This window comes from Bos grunniens, chromosome 26 (assembly GCF_055505025.1).
Source record: "Bos grunniens cultivar Pamir isolate PY7600 chromosome 26, Bosgru_T2T1.0, whole genome shotgun sequence".
Lineage (NCBI taxonomy): Eukaryota > Metazoa > Chordata > Mammalia > Artiodactyla > Bovidae > Bos > Bos grunniens.
The window spans coordinates 20,968,162-20,988,270 of record NC_141190.1 but is presented as its reverse complement, the minus strand read 5'-3'; the positions used below and the strand labels follow the sequence as shown (position 1 = coordinate 20,988,270).

Here is a 20,109-nt window from a genome sequence, read left to right as displayed (position 1 = left end):
CCTCAAAGAATCTATAATGTAGCCTCTCTGCCTGTCTCTCCACTACTCTGCATATTTATCTAAAATCATTTCCCCCTCCTGCTTCAGCTATGTCACCCATGTTTATGTGTGATGTTGGCTGTGGCTGTTAAAGCCCTCTGGCCATCGAGCCCTTTGTCTTGGTTCATATCTCGTCATATAATGTCATCTTCATCTCCTACAACAGTTAAGTGTGCTTTTCTCTGCCACCCAGACTTCCCTTGCTACCCTTCTACTGTTATTTCTGGGGGTTTCTGCAGACTGACTGATGTATGACACACAGTCAGACAACTCCTGCATAGCATTTCACTGTGTGAGATGATTGGATATAAATATCTCATTTGTGTATGAGACCATTTAAGGTGGGCAGGTACTGTTACTGTCTTCATTTTATTGGAAAGGAAAATGAGGCTCAGAGAAATTAAGTGAATTATTTAAGGCCACACTGTTTTTTTTTTGCCATGCCTCACAGCTTGTAGGACCTCAGTTCCCTGACTAGGGATTGAACCTGGGCCCTGGCAGTGGAAGTGCATAGTCCTAACCACTGGACCATCGGGGAATTCCCTAAGGCCACACCTTGATGAAGTGACAGACCCAGGCATTGTAACTCAGAGGTTGTCTTGACTCCAGATCTTAGGCTTTTTACCTCCACGACCTTCCTACATTGTCTCTAATCTTCTCCAGTCTCTGCTGTTCTCTGGGTATCTGATCTGTCCATAAATGGTGATTTGGATTAATACTTTGTGGGCTCAGTCATAAGCTCACTGAAAATAAGCACCAGCTCGAGTTTGGGTTGTTAGTCTTGTGTGTAGTCTCTCCATGCTTGGAAGAGGGCTTTCTCCACTCACCAGTTTGACTCACTCCCCAGTTCTCAAGTACCGAAAGGGTGATGAAGATAGCCTCATGGAGAAAATTTCCAAACTGAACATCCACTCCATCATCAAGAAATCCAACCGGGTTAGCAGTCATCTGAAGCATCTCACTGGCTTTGCTCCACAGGTGAGGTTACTGCCCTTGATGGTTCAGCATGTCTTTGGCTGCTTTTCAGGACTCCACAGGGCAGCCTACATGGTGTGAATTGGTAAGATTCCCCTCTTAGTATCCTCTTGGTGTTTGCTAGCTGGTAGATAAAACCTCCTGCAGCTACTGTTTGTTTATCTGGTTGCCTTGGGTCTTAGTTGTGGCATATGGGATCTAGTTTCCTGCCAGAGATTGAACCCAGGCCTGCTGCATTGGGAGCATGGAGTCTTAGCCACTGGACCATCAGGGAAGTTCCTCTACTGTTTATTTAAATCTACTGCCCCCCGCAACCCTCCATCTGAGCCTTAAGCTGCTTACAAAGACAAATCAGGAAGCCAAATCTGTCACCATATAAGAGTTATCATGGTTTTAGACACCCATAAGGAGTTTATCATCTGTTTGGGGAATCAAAATTGTGGACATGTGAGGGTAGAAGGGATTTAGGAGATCACCTAGCTGAGTGACTTGTAAAACAGCCACAGAGAAGATCCAGAGTCTCCAAATTTCATGTGCTGAACCATGTGAATGTGATTACAGTCAGTGGAAAATACCAACTAAAGAATCAGTTGCTAAGCTTTGCAGTTTGATCTCTACACAGTGTGTTACTTAAGTAAACAGGAGCTCCGTGAGAGTGAGCTTCATGTTGGCAAGATTTAATCTGAGCTTTAAAGGAGATGGGCAGGTTTGGCATAGGGAGGGAGGGCAAACCTGGCCAGGCAGCAGCACCGGTGAAGCCGACAGCCTGACCAGCAGGGGGTTTTGTCAGGAACAGAGCGGGGTTGGGTGGAGACAGTCGTACCTGTGTATACTCAGGAGCTCTGTCAAAGCCTGGAGAAGTGCTTAAATCCAATTCCATATGATTCAGAAACATCAAAGGCTTAAAATTTAAACAAAAGATGTGCGTAAGAAAGATGCATTTCTAGTAAGATCAACCGAGGGAGAGTCCAAACTTGCTAACAGCACTTACTTACTTTGAACAGATTAAAGATGAAGTATTTGAAGAAACAGAGAAAAACTTCCGAATGCAAGAAAGATTAATCAAATCTTTTATCCGAGACCTTTCTCTCTACCTCCAGCACATCCGCGTGAGTAAAGACCTTGGCTCTTGTTAGAATTGCTGACAGTGTAATTCCAGCCGTTCTCCTATTCATCCAGCATATTGCTTAACGAACGTGGAATAACCTGGACTCAAATGACCATTATACCATGACAAGCTTTTTATTGGGATTCTTGCAGATTATTTAAAAGTTAAACATCAGAAGATCAGCACTGTTGTATTCATAGTAAGGGGACCTAGCTCTTACCTTCATCTCTTTCAGTCTTCATGCTTTTTTCTCTGTTTACTATATCCAGTTATATAAGAAGCACTCATCACAGTTCATTTTGTCAGAATCATTTTGAAGATCAAATAGTAAGAGAATGGTTCCTATGGGGGGTGTACTTCCTAATAATCATATTCATCTACAGCTGTCCGTGGGCCTCTAAGGCTATTAGAGCCACGGATATGTCTAGAGAGTTGGAAGAACTTAGGAGATCATGGAGGCCCCGGTCTTCCTTGCCTGAGGCAGGGCTTCCTTCATGAAGTCAGCTCCAGGACTAGAACCCTTTCTCTTAATATCTGTAATTTCTCTGCTGCTTTAATAGAAATTAGGGCTTCCCTGGTAGCTCAGCTGGTAAGAATCCACCTGCAATGCAGGAGACCCTGGTTTGATTCCTGGGTCAAGAAGATCTGCTGGAGATTTAATAGAATAGTATTTAAATAAATATACCATATACCCCTGTCCCTCATGCAGGAAAATCTCATCCTGTGAAATAATTTCCTTTAAAAGAGATCCTTTGCTTTTTAAAAAAATTATTTTTTCTTATTATCATCATTTTTTAACTAAGTAAAATGGTGTAGAATTCAAAAACTGCCAAAGGAATGTTGTTGTCATTCAGGTCCTAAGTCGTGCCCAACTCTTTGTGACCCTGTAGACTGAAGCAGACCAGGCTTTCCTGTCTATCACTGTCTCAGAGTTTGCTCAAATTCATGTCCATCGAGTTGGTGATGCTATCCAACCATTTCATCTTCTGCTGCTTTCTTTTCCCTTTGCGTTTAGTCTTTGCCAGCATCAGGGTCTTTCCCAGTGAGTCAGCTCTTTACATCAGGTGGCCAAAGTATTGGCATTTCAGCTTCAGCATCAGTCCTTCCAGTGAATATTCAGGATTGATTTCCTTTAGGATTGACTGGTTTGATCTCCTTGCTGTCCAAAGAATCTTATCCATTACTAAGTTTGAAAGCACCAGTTCTTTGGCATTCAGCCTTCTTTATGGTCCAACTCTCACATCTGTACATTACCACTGGAAAAGCCATTGCTTTGACTACGTGGACCTTTGTTGGCAAAGTGATATCTGTGCTTTTTAATACACTGTCTAGGTTTGTCATAGCTATTCTTTCAGAAGCAAACATCTTTTAATTTTGTGGCTGCAGTCACTGTCCGCAGTGATTTTGGAGCCCAAGAAAATAAAATCTGCCACGACTTCTTTTTCCCCATCTATTTGCCATGAAGTGATGGGACCAGATGCCATCATCTTCGTTTTCTGAGTGTTGAGTTTTAAGGAAACTTTTCCACTCTCAAGGGGCTCTTTAGTTCCTCTTCACTTTCTGCCATTCGTGTGGTAACGTCTGCATATCTGAGGTTGATGATACTTCTCCCAGCAGTCTTGATTCCAGCTTGTGATTCATCTAGCCCACATTTTGCATAATGTACTCTGCATATAAGTGAAGTAGGCAGGGTGACAATATATAGCCTTGATGTACCCCCTTTCCCAATTTTGAACCAGTCCATTGTTCCATGCCTGGTTTTAACTGTTGCTTCTTGACCTGCATATAGGTTTCTCAGGAGACAGGTAAGGTGGTCTGGTATTCCCATCTCTTTAAGAATTTTCCAGTTTGTTGTGATCCACACGGTCAAAGACTTTAGTGTAATCAATGAAGCAGAAGTAGATGTTTTTCTGAAATTCTCTTTTTCTGTGATGCTGTGGATGTTGGCAGTTTGATCTCTGATTCCTCTGACTTTTCTAAATTCAGCTTGTACATCTGGAAGTTCCTGGTTCACATACTGTTGACTTAAGTCATTAAGTCATTATATTTCTTTTTCTGTGATTTGGGTGTATTTGAGGGCATTTCTATTATTTATTTATTTATCATTAGTTATCTACTAATTATTAGTTATCTATTGCAGTATAGTTGCTTTCCAGCGTTGTGTTCGTTTCTCCTGTACAGCAAAGTAATTCAGCCACATGTATATGTGTATCCCCTCTTCCTTGGATTTCGTTCCCATTTAGGTCACCACGGAGCATTGAGTGCAGTTCCCTGACTGTATACAGTCAGTTCTCATTAGTTATCTGTTTTATACATAGTAGTGTATATGTAAATCCCATTCTCCTTCCCGGCTTGGTATTCACACATTTGTTCTCTGTATCTGTGTCTCTATTTCTTCTTTACAAATCAATTCATCTATACTGTTTTTCTAGATTCCACATGTATGTGTTAATATATGATGCTTGTTTTTCAGTTTTTTACTTATTTCACTGTGTGTGGAGGAAATGGCAACCCACTCCAGTATTCTTGCCTGGAGAATCCCCATGGAAAGAGGAGCCTGGTGGGCTACAGTCCATGGGGTCACAAAGAGTCAGATATGACTGAGCGACTAAGCACACTCCGGATGGATAGTCTCTAGGTCTCTCCATGTCTCTGCACATGACAATTTTGTGCCTTTTCGTGGCTGAGTAATATAGTAATATTCCATTGTGTGTTTTCATACACCACATTTTTTTTTATCATTCCCCTATTGGTGGATATTTAGGTTAGTTCCATGTTCCAGCTATTGTAAATAATGCTACAATGAATACTGAGTTGTGTGTATGTTTTTGAATTGTGGTTTTCTCTGAGAATATGCCCAAGAATGGGATTCATGGGTCATTTAGTAATTTTGGTTTTAGTCTTTTAAAGAACTTCCATGCTGTTCTCTCGGGTTTCCCTGGTAGCTGAGATGATAGAGAATCTGCCTGCAGTGCAGGACACTTGGGTTTGATCCCTGGGTTGGGAAGATCCTCTGGATAAGGGAATGACTACCCACTCCAGTGTTCTTGCCTGGAGAATCCCATGGAGAGAAGAGCCTGGCAGGCTACAGTCTACAGGGTGGGAAAAAGTCAGACACACTGAGTGACTAGCACTTTCACACTGTTCTCAACAGTGGCTGTATCAATTTACATTCTGGACGCACTTATTTATTGATTTAATGTTCTTTTCTTATTGACTTATAGTACTTTTGTATATGTTGGAGGAAATAGCCTTTTATTTGAGATGATGGTTTACAAATACCACACACACACCCCTGTTTGTTGACTTTTGAATTTGCTTAAGATTTTTCTGTGTGTAGAAGAGTTTTATTTTTGTGTAATCTAATAGAACTTTTATGGCCTCTTCATTCTGTGTCATACTTTAAAAGGGCTTTTCCATCCCAAGAAAATTTTTAAAATATCTCCTATGTTTCAGTACTTTTATCATTTTATATTAAAGTCATAAATCTAGCTGAAATTCACATTAGCACATAAGGTTTGAGGTAGGAATCCAGCTTTTTGCTTTTTATCTAGTTGTCATTAGCATTTATTGAGTAATCCCCACTTTTTGATATGCTTCCTACATTTTTTTTAAATAGCAAACTCTCCTCATTTTAAAATTGTGATTAAGGGGACTTCCCTGGCAGTCCAGTAATTAAGACTCTGTGCGTCCATTGCAGGGGCTATGAGTTCCATCTCTGATTGAGGAACTAAGATTCTGCATGCTGCAGGGGGCCAAAAAAAATGAATAAAAATTTGATTAAAGATCAGGGCTTATAAGACTTTTCAGGAGCACACTGGCTTAAAGTGAGAGATTTGACCAAGTATATTTCCCTTGCCTTAGGACTCTTCCCTACAGTTCCTCTAATTTTGTTGTCTCCCTATTGACCATCCCCCCCGCCCCCCATGTTTTCTAAATACATAGCAAGTGTACACTGGAGCCCCCAGGTCTTAAAAGGCTTGTCTCCACAGCAGTGGGTGACAGCCCTTGGACAGGCAGGTCAGTTTGGTTCCCATTGCTAACTGCCATCTAGGGTGGATGATGGAGGCCGGAAGTTCTGTCTGGTCTTACCCGTGTTTGTACTTGGCCGCAGGAATCAGCATGTGTGAAGGTGGTGGCTGCCGTGAGCATGTGGGACGTGTGCATGGAGAAGGGACACAGAGACTTGGAACAGTTCGAGAAGGTGCATCGCTACATCAGTGACCAGCTCTTCACAAACTTTGTAAGTGACTCTTCAGCCCACTTTGCTTGCATCGGCCCTTTTCCCAGGGTTCTATCTAACATCCAGCTCTTGGCGAAGTTCATGCCGTAGAGACGTGCTTCCATGGACCAGGAGTCCTTGTGCCCTGTAGTTAAATTATATCAGGATTTTATATTCAGAATGTGGCTTTCAGTCAGTCAGCTAAAAGGACAAGTAGGACCTGCATGTATGCAAAGAGATTTTTTTTTAATAGTTAGTGACCAGCCCAATTTCAGGCGACAAAGGAAAACTAGGAAATTTAATCTGGTATCACTGTTGATAACTGACCAAAAGAAAACAACTAAAGGATTCATGATTTTAAAAGGAATATTTCGGCACAGTTAATAGTTTAACAAGTAGATCTTTGAAATGGCACAAACTATAAAGACTACTAAATGTCAGATTGCTTGGGAAACTCTAAATGGAGAGAGAGAGAGATATCCTGAGTAGAAATGGATGGGCTTTGCTAGGATCTTGGAGGTCTCTGGATGCTTGAGGCTAAGAAAACATGATAGTTGGGAAGCTTACAGGTATTCTGACTGTAGCATCTTCGTTAAAGTTTACTAAGTACCTATTTATGTTCTTTTTGTATCCATATTATGCCCTTGATATCTATCCCTTTAGAATTAGGCAAAAATCTTTGAAAAGTGAAAACAGATTATTATTAAGTAGTTATGAGTAGAAGATATGATGGGTGTGTGAAAGTTTGTCTACCGCAGATTTATGTAACAACTAAATCTTTTTATTTTTTATTGACTTATGGTTGACTTACAATGTTGCGTTAATTACTTCTGTACAGGAAAGTTACTCAGTTATGTGTGTGTGTGTGTATTTAGTCTTTTTCATATTCTTTTCCATTACGGTTTCTCACAGGATACTGAATACAGTTCCCTGTGCTGTACAGTAGGAGCTTGTTGTTTATCCATTCTATATATACCAGTTTGCATCTGCTAATCCCAAACTTCCATGTCTTCCCTCTTCCACCCCCTTCTGCCTTGGCAATTACCAGTCTGTTCTCTATGTCTCTGATGTTGTTTTGTGTCCTAGATAGGCTCATTTGTGTCCTGTTTTAGACTCCACATATAAGTGGTATGATACAGTGTTTGTCCTCCTGACTTAGTGTGATAATATCTGGGTCCATCCACGCTGCTGCAAATAGCATTGTTCGTTTTTAACGGTTGAGCAGTATTCCACTGTGTTGTGTACCACGTTTTCTTTATCCCGTCATCTATCGAAGGGCATTAAGCTTGTGTCCATGTCTTGGCTGTTGTGAATAGTGCTGCTATGAATACATGAGGATGCACGCATCTTTCTGAATCCTAGTTTTGTCTGGATATTTGCCCAGGAGTGGGATTGCTGGATCATATGGTAATTCTATTTTTAACAATTAAACCTTAAGTTAAATTCAGGTTATGTGTAGACATGTACACATAAGTGATACCAGACAGGTGGTCACATCTGGGTTATAATGCAACATCAAGTTAATGTAGTTAAGCATTTGTCAACAGCTGTGTAGCTGTTTTGCATACTCTTTGGTGTGTGCAGATTGTTGGGTGAAGAGTTGCAAGCTGAGAAGCTTTGTGTGCAGACATCTGGTATCAGGTAGGCAGAACACTGTTGGATCTGCACAGGTTTAGCTTGGAGCAAAGCAGGTGGTGCAGGATGTAACAAAAGCCACCTGGAGAGTATTCTAAGAACAACAAATTTGAGACTGAACACCGTGCCTTTCTCATTTTCACAGAAAGAGAGGACAGAGCGGCTGGTCATCTCTCCCCTGAATCAGTTACTGAGCATGTTCACAGGACCCCACAAGCTGGTGCAAAAACGCTTTGATAAGCTTCTGGACTTCTATAACTGTACAGAACGGGCAGAGAAGCTGAAAGACAAGAAAACCCTGGAGGAGCTGCAGTCGGCTCGGAACAACTATGAGGCCCTGAATGCCCAGCTGCTAGATGAGCTGCCCAAGTTCCACCAGTACGCGCAGGGCCTCTTCAGCAACTGCGTGCACGGCTACGCTGAGGCCCACTGTGACTTTGTGCGTCAGGCGCTGGAGCAGCTGAAGCCACTGCTCTCGGTGAGACCCTCCCTCCCCATGGAGGAGGGGACTCCCAGGTTCCCCCCAAGTTTTTTTGGGAATACATGTCAGGGTTGTCAAGCTATTATTAAGCTAGGCAGGTTAACTATGTCACTTGGGTCAAGCCCATGGGGAACTGCAATTCTTGATGCCTTGACAGTGCTGGAAATCCCATGGCCTTGAATGGTCTCTTTCCACACTGAGCTACCCTGGAGGAGCTGGGCCTGTGGCCCCCTGGCTACAGTGTTGGTGGCTCACACTTGAGGAGTTTCAAGGAGACTGTGCCTGTCCTGGGGTCTTTTACGTGTGTTCTTTTCTCCCCTCTGTCTCTGTTCTTGTGCATGGACTCCAGCTACTCAAAGTCACCGGCAGGGAGGGGAACCTGATTGCCATCTTCCATGAGGAGCACAGCAGGGTCCTGCAGCAGCTCCAGGTTTTCACCTTCTTCCCAGAGTCTCTTCCCACCACCAAGAGACCATTTGAGAGGAAAACCATGGACCGCCAGTCCACCCGAAAGCCGCTCCTCGGCATGGTGAGTGGAACCAGCGACACTCATATGGCCTGTTGGTTAAGGTGTGAACTCCTGAGCAAGACCGCTCGGTTCAGATCTCAGTTCTGACAGTGACTCACTCTGTGTCCTTGAGCACATGCCTCAGTTTCCTCATGTCTAAAGCACCACTAATCGTTCTAGCTACATCATAGGGTTGTTTTGCGATTTAAATGAGTTAAAGTATGTAGAGCACTTAGGTGTTGGCCTGGCACATGGTAACCATTATTCGAGTAAGCTATCATCAACGTTATTGATTGACTCAGCTCTGTCTCTACCAATTAACAATTTAATGAATTTAAATATTTTATAATAATTGGAGAACAAAGGTTATTGAGTTCAAATCTGTCATGTGTTCATTCTTTCTTTACTTACTATCACTAGGCACCAGCAGTGTGCCAGCTGATACAGACTTCAAATGCCCTCTGCAGAGCATTCTTGGGCCTAGTCTCTACAGTGAAAGGAGTTAATAAAGGATTAATATTAATACTTTGATCAGTCAATTAAGGTAACTGGTTTAAGGATATGTTAATTCTGCCAGGCTCCCTATTTTTGATCATGTATTGGAAAAGTTATCATCTGATATATCAACTGCCAAACAGTTATTGGCTGATCACTTTTTACCTGGAGTTATTTTCATTTTGAACTCAATTCTTCCACATTCTGAAAAGTAGGGTAAGCCATATGGGGTCATAATCTACAAGACTGCTGATCTGTCTGTGCTTCAGTATTTTTGTCCCATATAATCCTGTAGACTGTAGAGCAATTATCTTTCAATTAAAAAATAAGTTAATTTAAAAAATTTTTATATGATTTTAAAGTGAGTGATAGTCACTCAGTCGTGTCCAACTCTTTGCGACTCCATGGACTATAGCCTGCCAGGCTTCTCTGTCCATTGGATTCTCTAGGCAAGAATACTGGAGTGGGTTGCCATTTCCATCTCCAGTGATCTTAAAAAAAAGGGTATCACATTTTTTGTCACTTTACTTTTTCTTATTTTATGAATATTATTTGTTTTTAAAGATGAGAAGCCAAGATAAGGAAAGTCTCAGTTGTTTAGAATCATATAGCAGAATACAAGGAGACCTACTCATATTACTTAGATATTTTGATTCTTTAGGTGGCAGTTTAACCACATATTTTTATCATAGGATAACAGAGCTAAAACTAAGGATGTGTTAAATTTTTTTACTCTAGCTGTAAAGGCACCAAAACATGACCTAAGAGACTATGGTTTTTCCCCAGCCACACAGGCTGACTCAGTGGAGAAGCATGTGATAGGAGCTGGGAGCAGCTGGCTGTAATTGCCTCCGTTTCTGAGACTGACAACATACGTGATTACATACAACTGCTGGGGTAACAGCCACGGAGGGGTTTAGATGATGGTATCTCTTATATTGCCTTTCAGCCAAGTTATATGCTCCAGTCGGAAGAACTTCGAGCCTCACTCCTGGCAAGGTATCCCCCTGAAAAGCTCTTCCAGGCAGAACGGAACTTCAATGCAGCCCAGGACCTGGATGTCTCACTTTTGGAAGGTGACCTGGTGGGTGTGATCAAGAAGAAGGACCCCATGGGCAGTCAGAACCGCTGGCTGATTGACAACGGAGGTAAGAACAGTAGAGGACAGATTGTTGTTGTCTAGTCGCTAAGTTGTGTCTTGATTTTTTGCAACCCCATGGACTGTAGCCTGCCAGGCTCCTCTGTCCGTGGGATTCTCCAGGCAAGAATACTAGAGTGGGTTGCCATGCCCTCCTCCAGGGGACCTTCCCAGGGACCGAACCTGTGTCTCCAGCATTGGCAGCATTGGCAAATTCTTTACTGCTGAGCCACCAGGGAAGCCCAGACACAGATTACCATGACTCTAAATGAGGAAAAGAGTGATTTGGGCTGTGCCTGAATCCTGTGTAGGCCAGCAGAAAATATGAGTCTTTGATTAAAGGGAAAATAACCTTAAAAGTTTTCTCCATCTAATGCTCAAGTCATTACAGAACAAAACCAGTTTTTGATTTTTTTTTTTTTTTTAAATTCCAGAGAAGACTCTGGAATTACTTCACTTGCAAGACGCCTTGTTTCACCTTTACAGGCAGTGAATCCTGCCTGAAGGGTCCTTTGCCCTCTCCATCGCTGAGTGAACCATAAGTTCTTTACATGTGTTTTGTGAACATATGAATTTAAAACTTGTAAGATAGGGTTTTTTTGCCCCCTCCCCGCGCCCCCCCAAACATAATTTTACCTCATGACTATTTAGGAAATGACTTTAAAAACAGCTCACAGCTTTTTTTTCCCCTTCTTTCTGGTGGGAGTTGGGGTGGGGAAGGGGTACAGAATTTTTTTGTAAAATACAAAGAATAATGCCAATCCATGATTCTTTTTCCACAGTTCCAAAATCTGAAAAGCTTTGAAAATCAGAAGGTTTTTTTTTTTTTAAAGAACTAATTTGCCCAAACCTGCCGTGATCTGAACTTACTTGGTGACAAAACCTGAACAGATGATGAGAGGCTGTTTATGATCCTTACTTTTTCCCTTTTGGTGTGACTAGTCATGTTTTGCTACAGAAACCTGAATGGGTTTGACTATGGGGTGTTGACCCAGTTCTAAATCTCCAAATCTGAATTCCATAATACATCTGGCCCCAAGTGTTTTAGAGAAGGATTATGTCCTCTGTAATAAACACCTGTATTCATACCATGAGAACTGAAAATTTTAATATTTCTCAGTTTCTTTAAAAGTGTCTTGTGGATTTTTTTTCTCCTTCCCCAGCTCCCTATTCCGCTTACCCAAAATAATAAAGATTGAACTGGGAAAGGCAGGACAAAGGAAGGGGCGCCCAGGGCGATGGCAGGTGAGAGCCACTGATAGACCTATGTCCTCTTAGTGAAGATTCAGACTGTTTGAGCTACCCTGTCCTTGGGTTCCTAGCTCCACAGTCCTGATGACTAAAGTGGTAGCAGGAAGCCCACAGCATCAGGATCAGCTCTTAGACCCTCCACCCCTTGCTGTCTGCCTAGGGGACTTCTCACCATCACTCAGAAAAGAGAACACATGCAAGCTGGCTTTTTTTTGGTTCCAGGAAACACACTGACAATCACGACAGAGATGACCCTTGCTCAAGTGGAGGTTACATACTCCAGGTCCCTGCCTAACAGATAATTCTTTCTTATTCAGTATTATAGCAGTTTTTCCTATAGGTCAGAGATCTCAGTTTCTAATTTGTGCTTAAGGTTTTAGCTGAGGGCCCTCTCTGTCCTCATCTTAGGTAATTTATTGACATGAACACGTGTTAGATGTGTATTCTAACTAATATAAGCAGTTTCCTACTCTAGTTCTCAGTATTCCCACCACATTCCTAAACCAGGAGTGGAGAGGACAGGGAGGCATATGGGAGGGGCTCTGTCAGGCTGAGGATGGTTTTTAAATCCCTTTTAACCACACTCTATGGACTTGAACACATCCTTAGTGAAGTCTTCCCCTTAGCCTTTGCTCCCACGGTTTGGCGCTCTTGTTAAAATGTCTTCATCTGCTCATGCTCAGGCGTGTGGTCATTTTTGTTACTGTCTCTCAATTCTCAGCAAATCCCCTTGTCACTCACCTGTTGGGCCAACAGCCACAGCGTCTCATCTCTGCCATCCGCCTTGCGCCCTGGGATGGGATGGTGTCTTCTCTTTGTCTCCTGACATATTCCCTCTCAGTATTGACCGTAAGCCATAGTTTCTCCTCTGTTGATTTCCTCCCGGCTCCTCCCACGAAAAGCTCTTGGTGTTTGTTTTTCCTCCCGGCAGTCACCAAGGGCTTTGTGTACAGCTCCTTCCTGAAGCCCTACAACGCGCGCCGCAGCCACTCCGACGCCTCCGTGGGCAGCCACTCCTCCACCGAGTCGGAGCACGGCAGCTCCTCCCCCCGGTTCCCGCAGCGGCAGAACAGTGGCGGCACCTTGACCTTCAACCCCAGCAGCATGGCTGTGTCCTTTAGCTCAGGGCCTTGCCAGAAACAGCCTCCAGATGCATCTTCCCAGACAGAATTTGACCAAGGAACTCTCAGTGCCTCCTTGAACTCAGAGGGCAGTCCTTCCAGATGCCCGTCGGACCCAGACTCCCCCTCCCAGCACAGGCCTTGGGACTCGGGCGATGCGGTCAGAGACCTTCACCAGCCTGCCCCTACCCTGAGGAACTCCCGAAACCCCAGGCATCCAGAAATGGCTGGTTCCTCCGTGTCAGGGCGTAACGGGCAGAGTCGAGACCTCGTAAAAGCAGGCGCAAGAACAGCACTGTTTCTGGACGACAGACATGAGCAGCCAGAGAGTAGCGAGGCTGAAGGCAACCAGGTGAGTGCGCCCGGTTTCCATGGTTACTGTGGGGCTTGTGGATGCAGGGGATGAGTTCTCAGGAGTGGGCGAGGCCTCACCGGCCTGGGGGGCTGACCCTGGAGATGGGCCCACAGATAAATCCATAAAGGATTTCCAGAAGCTCACTGCTGTGAGAGTGGGCAGCTCCACCCTTCTGGACCTTCGGTGGCTGACTCCACAGGCTGTGGTTTTGTGGAGCGTTTACCGGCTGTTACCATGAAGCTTTGCATCCTCTTCCAGTGCACTGACTCTTCCCATTGGTATAGTCTGCTGTTTAACTCATCTACTGAGTTTCTCATTCAAGTGACTAAATTTCTAGAATTCGGGAATAGAATTCTGATTCTGTTTCAGTTTTTCCTATTCTTTTTGTAATGGCCCCTTTGTATCATAAACATTTTAAACCTGCATATTTTAAAGCCACTTTCACGTCCACAGCTGAGGAATCCCTCAGCTCACTTGCAGCAGTGAGTCTCCAAGTGTGTCTTACCTTTGTCGGTGAGCTCTTTGTGGCTCTGACAAGCCCAGGACACGCATCCCAGCTCTGCAGCCACCAGCGGGCTGGTGGAAATGGACCAGGAAGTGGCCCTTTCTGAGATTCTGACTTTGTGCAAGGATCTCAGTTCTAGCCTCACCAGCTCCAGTCCTTGAGCACTCTTGGGTGTGTGTTCATCTCTTTGCCCCTGCGGGCCTCACGATTCCTCCTCCTGATCACTGACCACCACCCTCGCTTTGCATGCTAGCCCTGTTATGGGCACCTAGTGAGTATCCTTTCTTTCTTTGGGATTAGATGTGGTTTTTTTGTTGTTTTGTAAAGATTTTTGAATACAGAATTTCTGTGTTAGGAGTATGAAAGAGCATCCTTATGTCTCATCCATCTTCCATACTGACTGAAGCTTTTTTCCCTTTTTAAGGCAACTCTGAAAGAGTTAAGTGAATTTTGGTTTTCTTTAAAGCTGTCCTATTCATTATGGTAGCCATCAGCCATATATAGCTATTTAAGTTAGGTAAAGTTAAAATTTAAGTTCTTTCATCTCACTAGCTGTTATTTCAAGTGCTCAATGGCTGTGTGTCTAGGGGCTGCCATATTGGATGGTCCAGATACAGACGGTACCCATCACCCTGGGAAGTTCTGTTGGGTAGCTTTGCTCTCAGATGTTTCCCATTTCCTAACTCACTTTCTCTCCCTCTCACAGGTCTATTTTGCTGTCTATACCTTCAAGGCACGGAACCCAAATGAGCTGAGTGTGTCAGCCAATCAGAGACTCAAGATCCTAGAGTTTAAAGATGTTACAGGAAATACAGAATGGTGGTTAGCTGAAGTCAATGGGAAAAAGGGTTACGTTCCATCCAATTATATCCGCAAAGCTGAGTACACCTGAGCCTGTTCTGCTTCCCACTCAACCTTGCTGCCTTCACTTCCTTCTGCTGAAGGGTTCTGGTATCCGCCAAGAGGGCTCCTGCTCCTGAGACACTGGCCCTGCCACATTGCTTAACCGTGGCACAGTGAGGCATAAGTCTTGTTCTCTTCGATTGGGTTGTCAACCTTGATGCTCACTAGAATCTCTAGAATTTGAAATGGACCCGGGTGCTTAACAAGTGATTCAGTGACCGTGAAAAGAGAAGCAAGTCCTGGGGTCAGCCTTTGGAAATGAGAAATTTCTAATCAGAAGACCAGTATCCAATATATGCTAGAAGCTGTGCTGTAGCATTAGAAGAAGTTGATGTTGGTTGTGCCATATTGAGTGGGGTGGCCCCATGCTCCATGATCAACTGACCGGAAACCAACTTGGATGAATTGTCTGGGAGCCCTTTCAGGCTGCGCCTCTGCATGCGGCAAGAAGTTCGTCAACATTGTACCAAATCTGGTGTTTTAAAACCTCAGTGTCTGGCACATATTTGCACACACACCCCTTATTTCTAAACATCCCTAAAACACTGCCATCTGTAATCTTTTTCTTATTTATTTCGCCACATTTCCAGATTGGGCAAAATTCAACTATTGAGTCAGCTAAAAACGTTCATTTGGGTTTTTCTGTAAGATCTAATGGAAAATCCCAGACGAACTTTCTGGCCAACCTAGTACTTCTTTCTCCTTTTAAAAATGTTTAGAATATTCCTTTCCTCTGAACCTTCATATGAAAGGTTCTCTTCCCATTAGGTGCTATTCTCCACACCTTGCTGACACCATCTCTATACGGTCTGTGTATGATGATGTTTTCTGGCTTCTTTCCTGAAGCTCAATCAATAGCTGATAGACTTTCTTGGGAGAATGGAATCGGGATAGCTGATAGACTTTCTTGGGAGAATGGAATCGGCGCTCCCACTGTTCCCTGCGGGGGATTCATTCTGCAATGGGCTGAAGCCAGTGAAGCCCAGAGGGAGACTGGATGCCTCTCCCCTTCCTCCACACTACTGTCCACAGATGAAGAGAACGTAACACATGTTTATCTCATTTGAATCTGGGTAAACAGTCCAGAGGTAGCTTATCCTAGACTTGGAAATAAGCATTTTCTGTTTCATCAGCCCCCCTGCTTCAGAGACCATGGTCTAAGCCAAACAGAATCTAAAGTGCCTGATTGTACCTCCTCCACCTCAGGAAGATGTTTACTGATCCTAACACTAAGATCCCCCCTGAAGTTTGTATGTGAGCAGGGCTCTTATTCTTAAGGTCTGCCCCAGATTGAAAGCCTGCCTTGGAACAGGAAATCAAGAATTTTGTCTTGCAAGAAAGGGCATGAAGAACAGCTTACAGCCCTTGCTCCTCTAAATGCACCTTCACCTTAAAGTCTTGATGAGTCAGGAGACACCCGGGGGATCCTTGGCCACCCCGGGGTCTGCTGGTCAATCAGAAGGCAGCAACGCAAGAGTCTCTCATGAATAGTGTTTATATCTAGAGATGTTTATATTTAAGTAGTTATTTTATAAATAAAAGCATTTTAAGGGCCATAAGTATGTTTTCTTGACTTTCTTCCTGGTTTAGCTTGAACCTTCTCATGTTTCTGGGGGTACCTTCTTGACGATTCATTGATGCTTAGATTTCAAGAAATGGGAGAGGCTAAGTGAAGAAACTCAGGTCAGGAATTCCTTTTCAAATATGATTTCAGCAGAAACAGTCTATACTTAAAATATGTCCATGCTGCATTTTAAGCCATTTCGTGCAGTAAAATCCTAGCAAAACAGAAGAGCTGGGAATTCTAAGAGGTAAGTATTTCGCAGCCATTACAGATATGGAAACTGATGCACTTGTGCTGAACTAACAGTCAAACCGCAGCTCAAGCCAGGTTGGGTGTGGGGGGGCAGGGACGGGGAGAAGTAGCAGGAGCACTGGCCAAGGTGGTGCCAATGAAGCAGTTGCCTGAGACTGTTAAGGAATGGAGAATGTGGGTGAAAGGTAGACTCTGGAGAAAAAGCTTACAGGCCAGCGAGGCTAACTCTTACATTACGAAGAAGGAAGATGGGGTCCGGTGACATTGTGACCTGCCCAAAGTTTTTGATGGAGCCTGAATCTAAACTTGGGCCAGGCTGAGCCTGTCCACCTTGTTCTGAGCCAGACTGACACTCAAGGGCATTGTGACCTTGGCAACTTCCCCAACCTGGGCTTCAGCTTCCTTATCTAACATAGAGATAATTTAACTTGTTATCTGCCTTCTGGGGTTGTGGTAAGGGTGGGATGAGTTAATACATGGAGAGTGCTGGGACACTGCCTGGCACAAAGCAAAGATAGCCCTGAGGTCCAAGTCAAGGAATTCAGATTTGATGAGAAACTCCTTGTTCCCTAAGCTTCCTAAGCAGATTGCCTGTTTATAGGAAAGCTTGGAGAAGGCAGTGGCACCCCAGTCCAGTACTCTTGCCTGGAAAATCCCATGGACGGAGGAGCCGCGAGGGCTGCAGTCCATGGGGTCGCTAAGAGTCGGACACGACTGAGCAACTTCACTTTGACTTTTCACTTTTCTGCATTGGAGAAGGAAATGGCAACCCACTCCAGTGTTCTTGCCTGGAGAATCCCAGGGACAGGGGAGCCTGGTGGGCTGCCGTCTGTGGGGTCGCATAATGCGAGTCGGACACGACTGAAGTGACTTAGCAGCAGCAGCAGCAGGAGGAAAGCTTAATGATAGCGGGATGATTTGAGGGGAGGACAGATCAAAGGTCAGAAAAATCTAAGAAAAGTTAACTGGCTTGGATTTCAGATTGCTTGTGAATGGGAAAAAGCAGCATCCTATAAAGGTACGAAATTAGAGAAATGATGGAATCCTTAACAAAGGGGAGATCATTGGGATGGGAGCAAGTTTATGAGAAGATAAATATTGTTTAAACATTAACATGTCTGCTAGGTCTTTTTCTTTATTTTTCTATTGAAATGTAGTTGATGTACAGTATTTCAGGCATACAGAAAGATGATTCAGTTATATATGTATCAGACTTTTTTCTACTATAGGTCATTACAAGATGTTGACTTTCCTTCTCTGTGCTAATACAGTACATCCCTGTTTATCTGTTGTATATATAGTGATGTGTATCTGTTAATTCCAAATCCCAATTTCTCTCTCCCCCTCTCCCCTTTGGTAGACCATAAATTATTTTCTATGTCTGTGAGTCTATTTCTGTTTTGTAAATAAGTTCATCTTTATCATCTTTTTTAGTTTCCACGTATAAGTGATACGGTATGATGTTCATCTTTTTCTGACTTAACATGATACTCTCTAGGTCCGTCTGTGTTGCTGCAAATGGCTTTATTTCATTCTGTTTTTGTGGCTGAGGAGCATTCTGTTGTATATATGCACCATATCTTGATCCATTCATCTGTTGATGGACACTGGTTGCCAGGTCCTCACTGTTTTGTAAATAGTGCTGCTGTGAACATCGGGGTGCATGTATCTTCTTGAATGAAGAGTTTTTGTGTTTTGCAGATACATATGCCCAGAAATGGGATTGTTGGGTCATGTGAAAGCCCAATTTTTAGGGTTGTGTTTTTTTTTTTCATGTATCACTTTATTTTGAAGATGACAAATGGAAGTTGAAGGAAGGTTAAGCAAGCAGCTCTAGACCACACAGCTAGCAGATGGCAGAGCAGGGCTGCAAGGCCTGGGTTCTCCCGTTTACTGCAGGTACTGTAAGTAGGATGAGGTGCTGGCCAGGCTGCAAGCTGAGCTGCCTGTGCCTGGCAGTGCACACCAGGCAAGGTAGGTGTCCTAAGTGAGTTTTCAGTCCATGGCTGATGAAGATGCCAGGAAGTTCTCTGGGTTCTGCTCGGAAGGGCAGCTGCGCATCTCTTCCCTACTCAGCAGGCTCCTGTCCTTGCTGGCTCGGGCTGCCCCCCCACCTTGCCAGGGCTCTCCTAGAGGTCGCACACAGTGCGAGCAGCCGCTGCTGCTGCACTGGGAGACCAAGGGCTCCACCTACTGGAACTGTAGCCAGGCTCGCTTATCGTCCTCTTCCCCGTGTCCATCGTCAGTGGGGCTTGGTCAGGCTGGGAGAGGCTACTGGATGCTCCTCCTAGAGCAGGCCAGGCTGTGCTCCCCTGCCAGCCTACCGTCCTGTGCGTCCCTTCAGGTGAGGATCCTGCACATTTCCCCCCTATTTTTCAGTTTGTTTCAGGAACTTACGTACTGTTCTCCATAGTGGCTGCTAGGTCTTGCCTGTCTAAGTGTGGTCTTCAGACCAGCAGCATCACCACCGGCGTAACCTGGGAGCTCACTGGAAATGCAGGCCCCACCCTAACCTTACTGAGTCAGGGCTGCAGGTGATTGGTATTCACGTTAAACCTGAGAAGCACCTTGTAGGCTGTTTTTTTAAATAGAACTGTCTACTATTGGAAAGGCACTCCATCGTGTCTCTTTGCAACCCCATGGACTGTACAGTCCTTTGAATTCTCCAGGCCAGAATACTGGAGTGGGTAGCCTTTCCCTTTTCCAGGGGATCTTCCCAACCCAGGGATCAAACCCAGGTCTCCCACATTGCAGGCGGATTCTTTACCAGCTGAGCCACAGTGAAGGAAAATTCCACGGACAGAGGAGCCTTATAGGCTACAGTCCATGGAGTCACAAAGAGTCGGACACGACTGAGTGACTTCACTATTGGAAAAGTGTGTATTAGTCGCCCAGTCATGGCTGACTTTGCAACCCCATAGACTGTAGCACACTAGTCTGCTCTGTCCATGGAATTCTCCAGGTATGAATACAGGAGTGGGTTGCTATTCCCTTCTCCAGGGGATCTTCCTGACCCAGCGATCAAACTCAGGTCTCCTGCATTGCAGGCAGGTTCTTAACCATCTGAGCCACTAGGGAAGCCTACTGTTGGAAGAGTAGGAATTACCAAAAAAAAAACCCAGGAAGGGAAGGGTGTCATCTGTTTCTGACACAACAGCAATTTCCAAATCCGGTTTGCCTGCTTGCTTCCTGTCATGAATGTGCTCCCTTTCCTGCCTGGAGGCAGCTCTTCAGTGATGCTTTCTCCCAAGTGTCCTCGGAGAACAGGGAGTGACGGTGGGAATCTCCTGTCATCTAAAGTGTGTAGATTTCGGATCTCCCTCTCAAGATTCTTGTGAGAACAAATAAGATGATTCTGCAAATTTTTGTGAACTGTAAGCTCTAGAATTACATGGTTTTAAGAAAGGTTGAATTTTGTTTCACTCTTTTAATTAACTGTGAAGCTGGAACTCTGTGTCCATTCTGTTTCAGGGTCAGGAGTACAAACAAGCTCTAAAAGAACACAGTTGTGCTCTGAATTGTGTTTCACTTGCAGAACCTTAGCCCTAAGGACTGAG

The 20,109-nt window shown here is 44.1% G+C and overlaps 1 protein-coding gene and 1 long non-coding RNA gene across 8 annotated transcripts in view; one reads left to right on the top strand and one right to left on the bottom strand.

Annotated features, from left to right (window-relative positions):
- DNMBP (dynamin binding protein) overlaps positions 1-16,295 on the top strand; it is a 120,524-nt gene extending 104,229 nt beyond the window's left edge. For all 7 annotated transcript variants that reach the window (XM_086377188.1, XM_086377194.1, XM_086377189.1 and 4 more), the window contains 8 exons: positions 887-1,017; positions 2,019-2,123; positions 6,237-6,365; positions 8,125-8,457; positions 8,810-8,989; positions 10,413-10,611; positions 12,784-13,325; positions 14,540-16,295. In XM_086377188.1, the coding sequence (XP_086233314.1) occupies positions 887-1,017; positions 2,019-2,123; positions 6,237-6,365; positions 8,125-8,457; positions 8,810-8,989; positions 10,413-10,611; positions 12,784-13,325; positions 14,540-14,725 (1,805 nt within the window). In that variant the 3' untranslated portion in view covers positions 14,726-16,295. The remainder of the gene's footprint in view (positions 1-886; positions 1,018-2,018; positions 2,124-6,236; positions 6,366-8,124; positions 8,458-8,809; positions 8,990-10,412; positions 10,612-12,783; positions 13,326-14,539) is intronic.
- LOC147344164 (uncharacterized) lies at positions 2,241-12,901 on the bottom strand. Its single transcript, XR_015155179.1, has 2 exons — positions 12,594-12,901; positions 2,241-6,489 (listed from the first exon to the last, which is right to left on the bottom strand). It is a non-coding gene; the product is annotated as an uncharacterized LOC147344164 (long non-coding RNA).
- Positions 16,296-20,109: the final 3,814 nt, after the last annotated feature.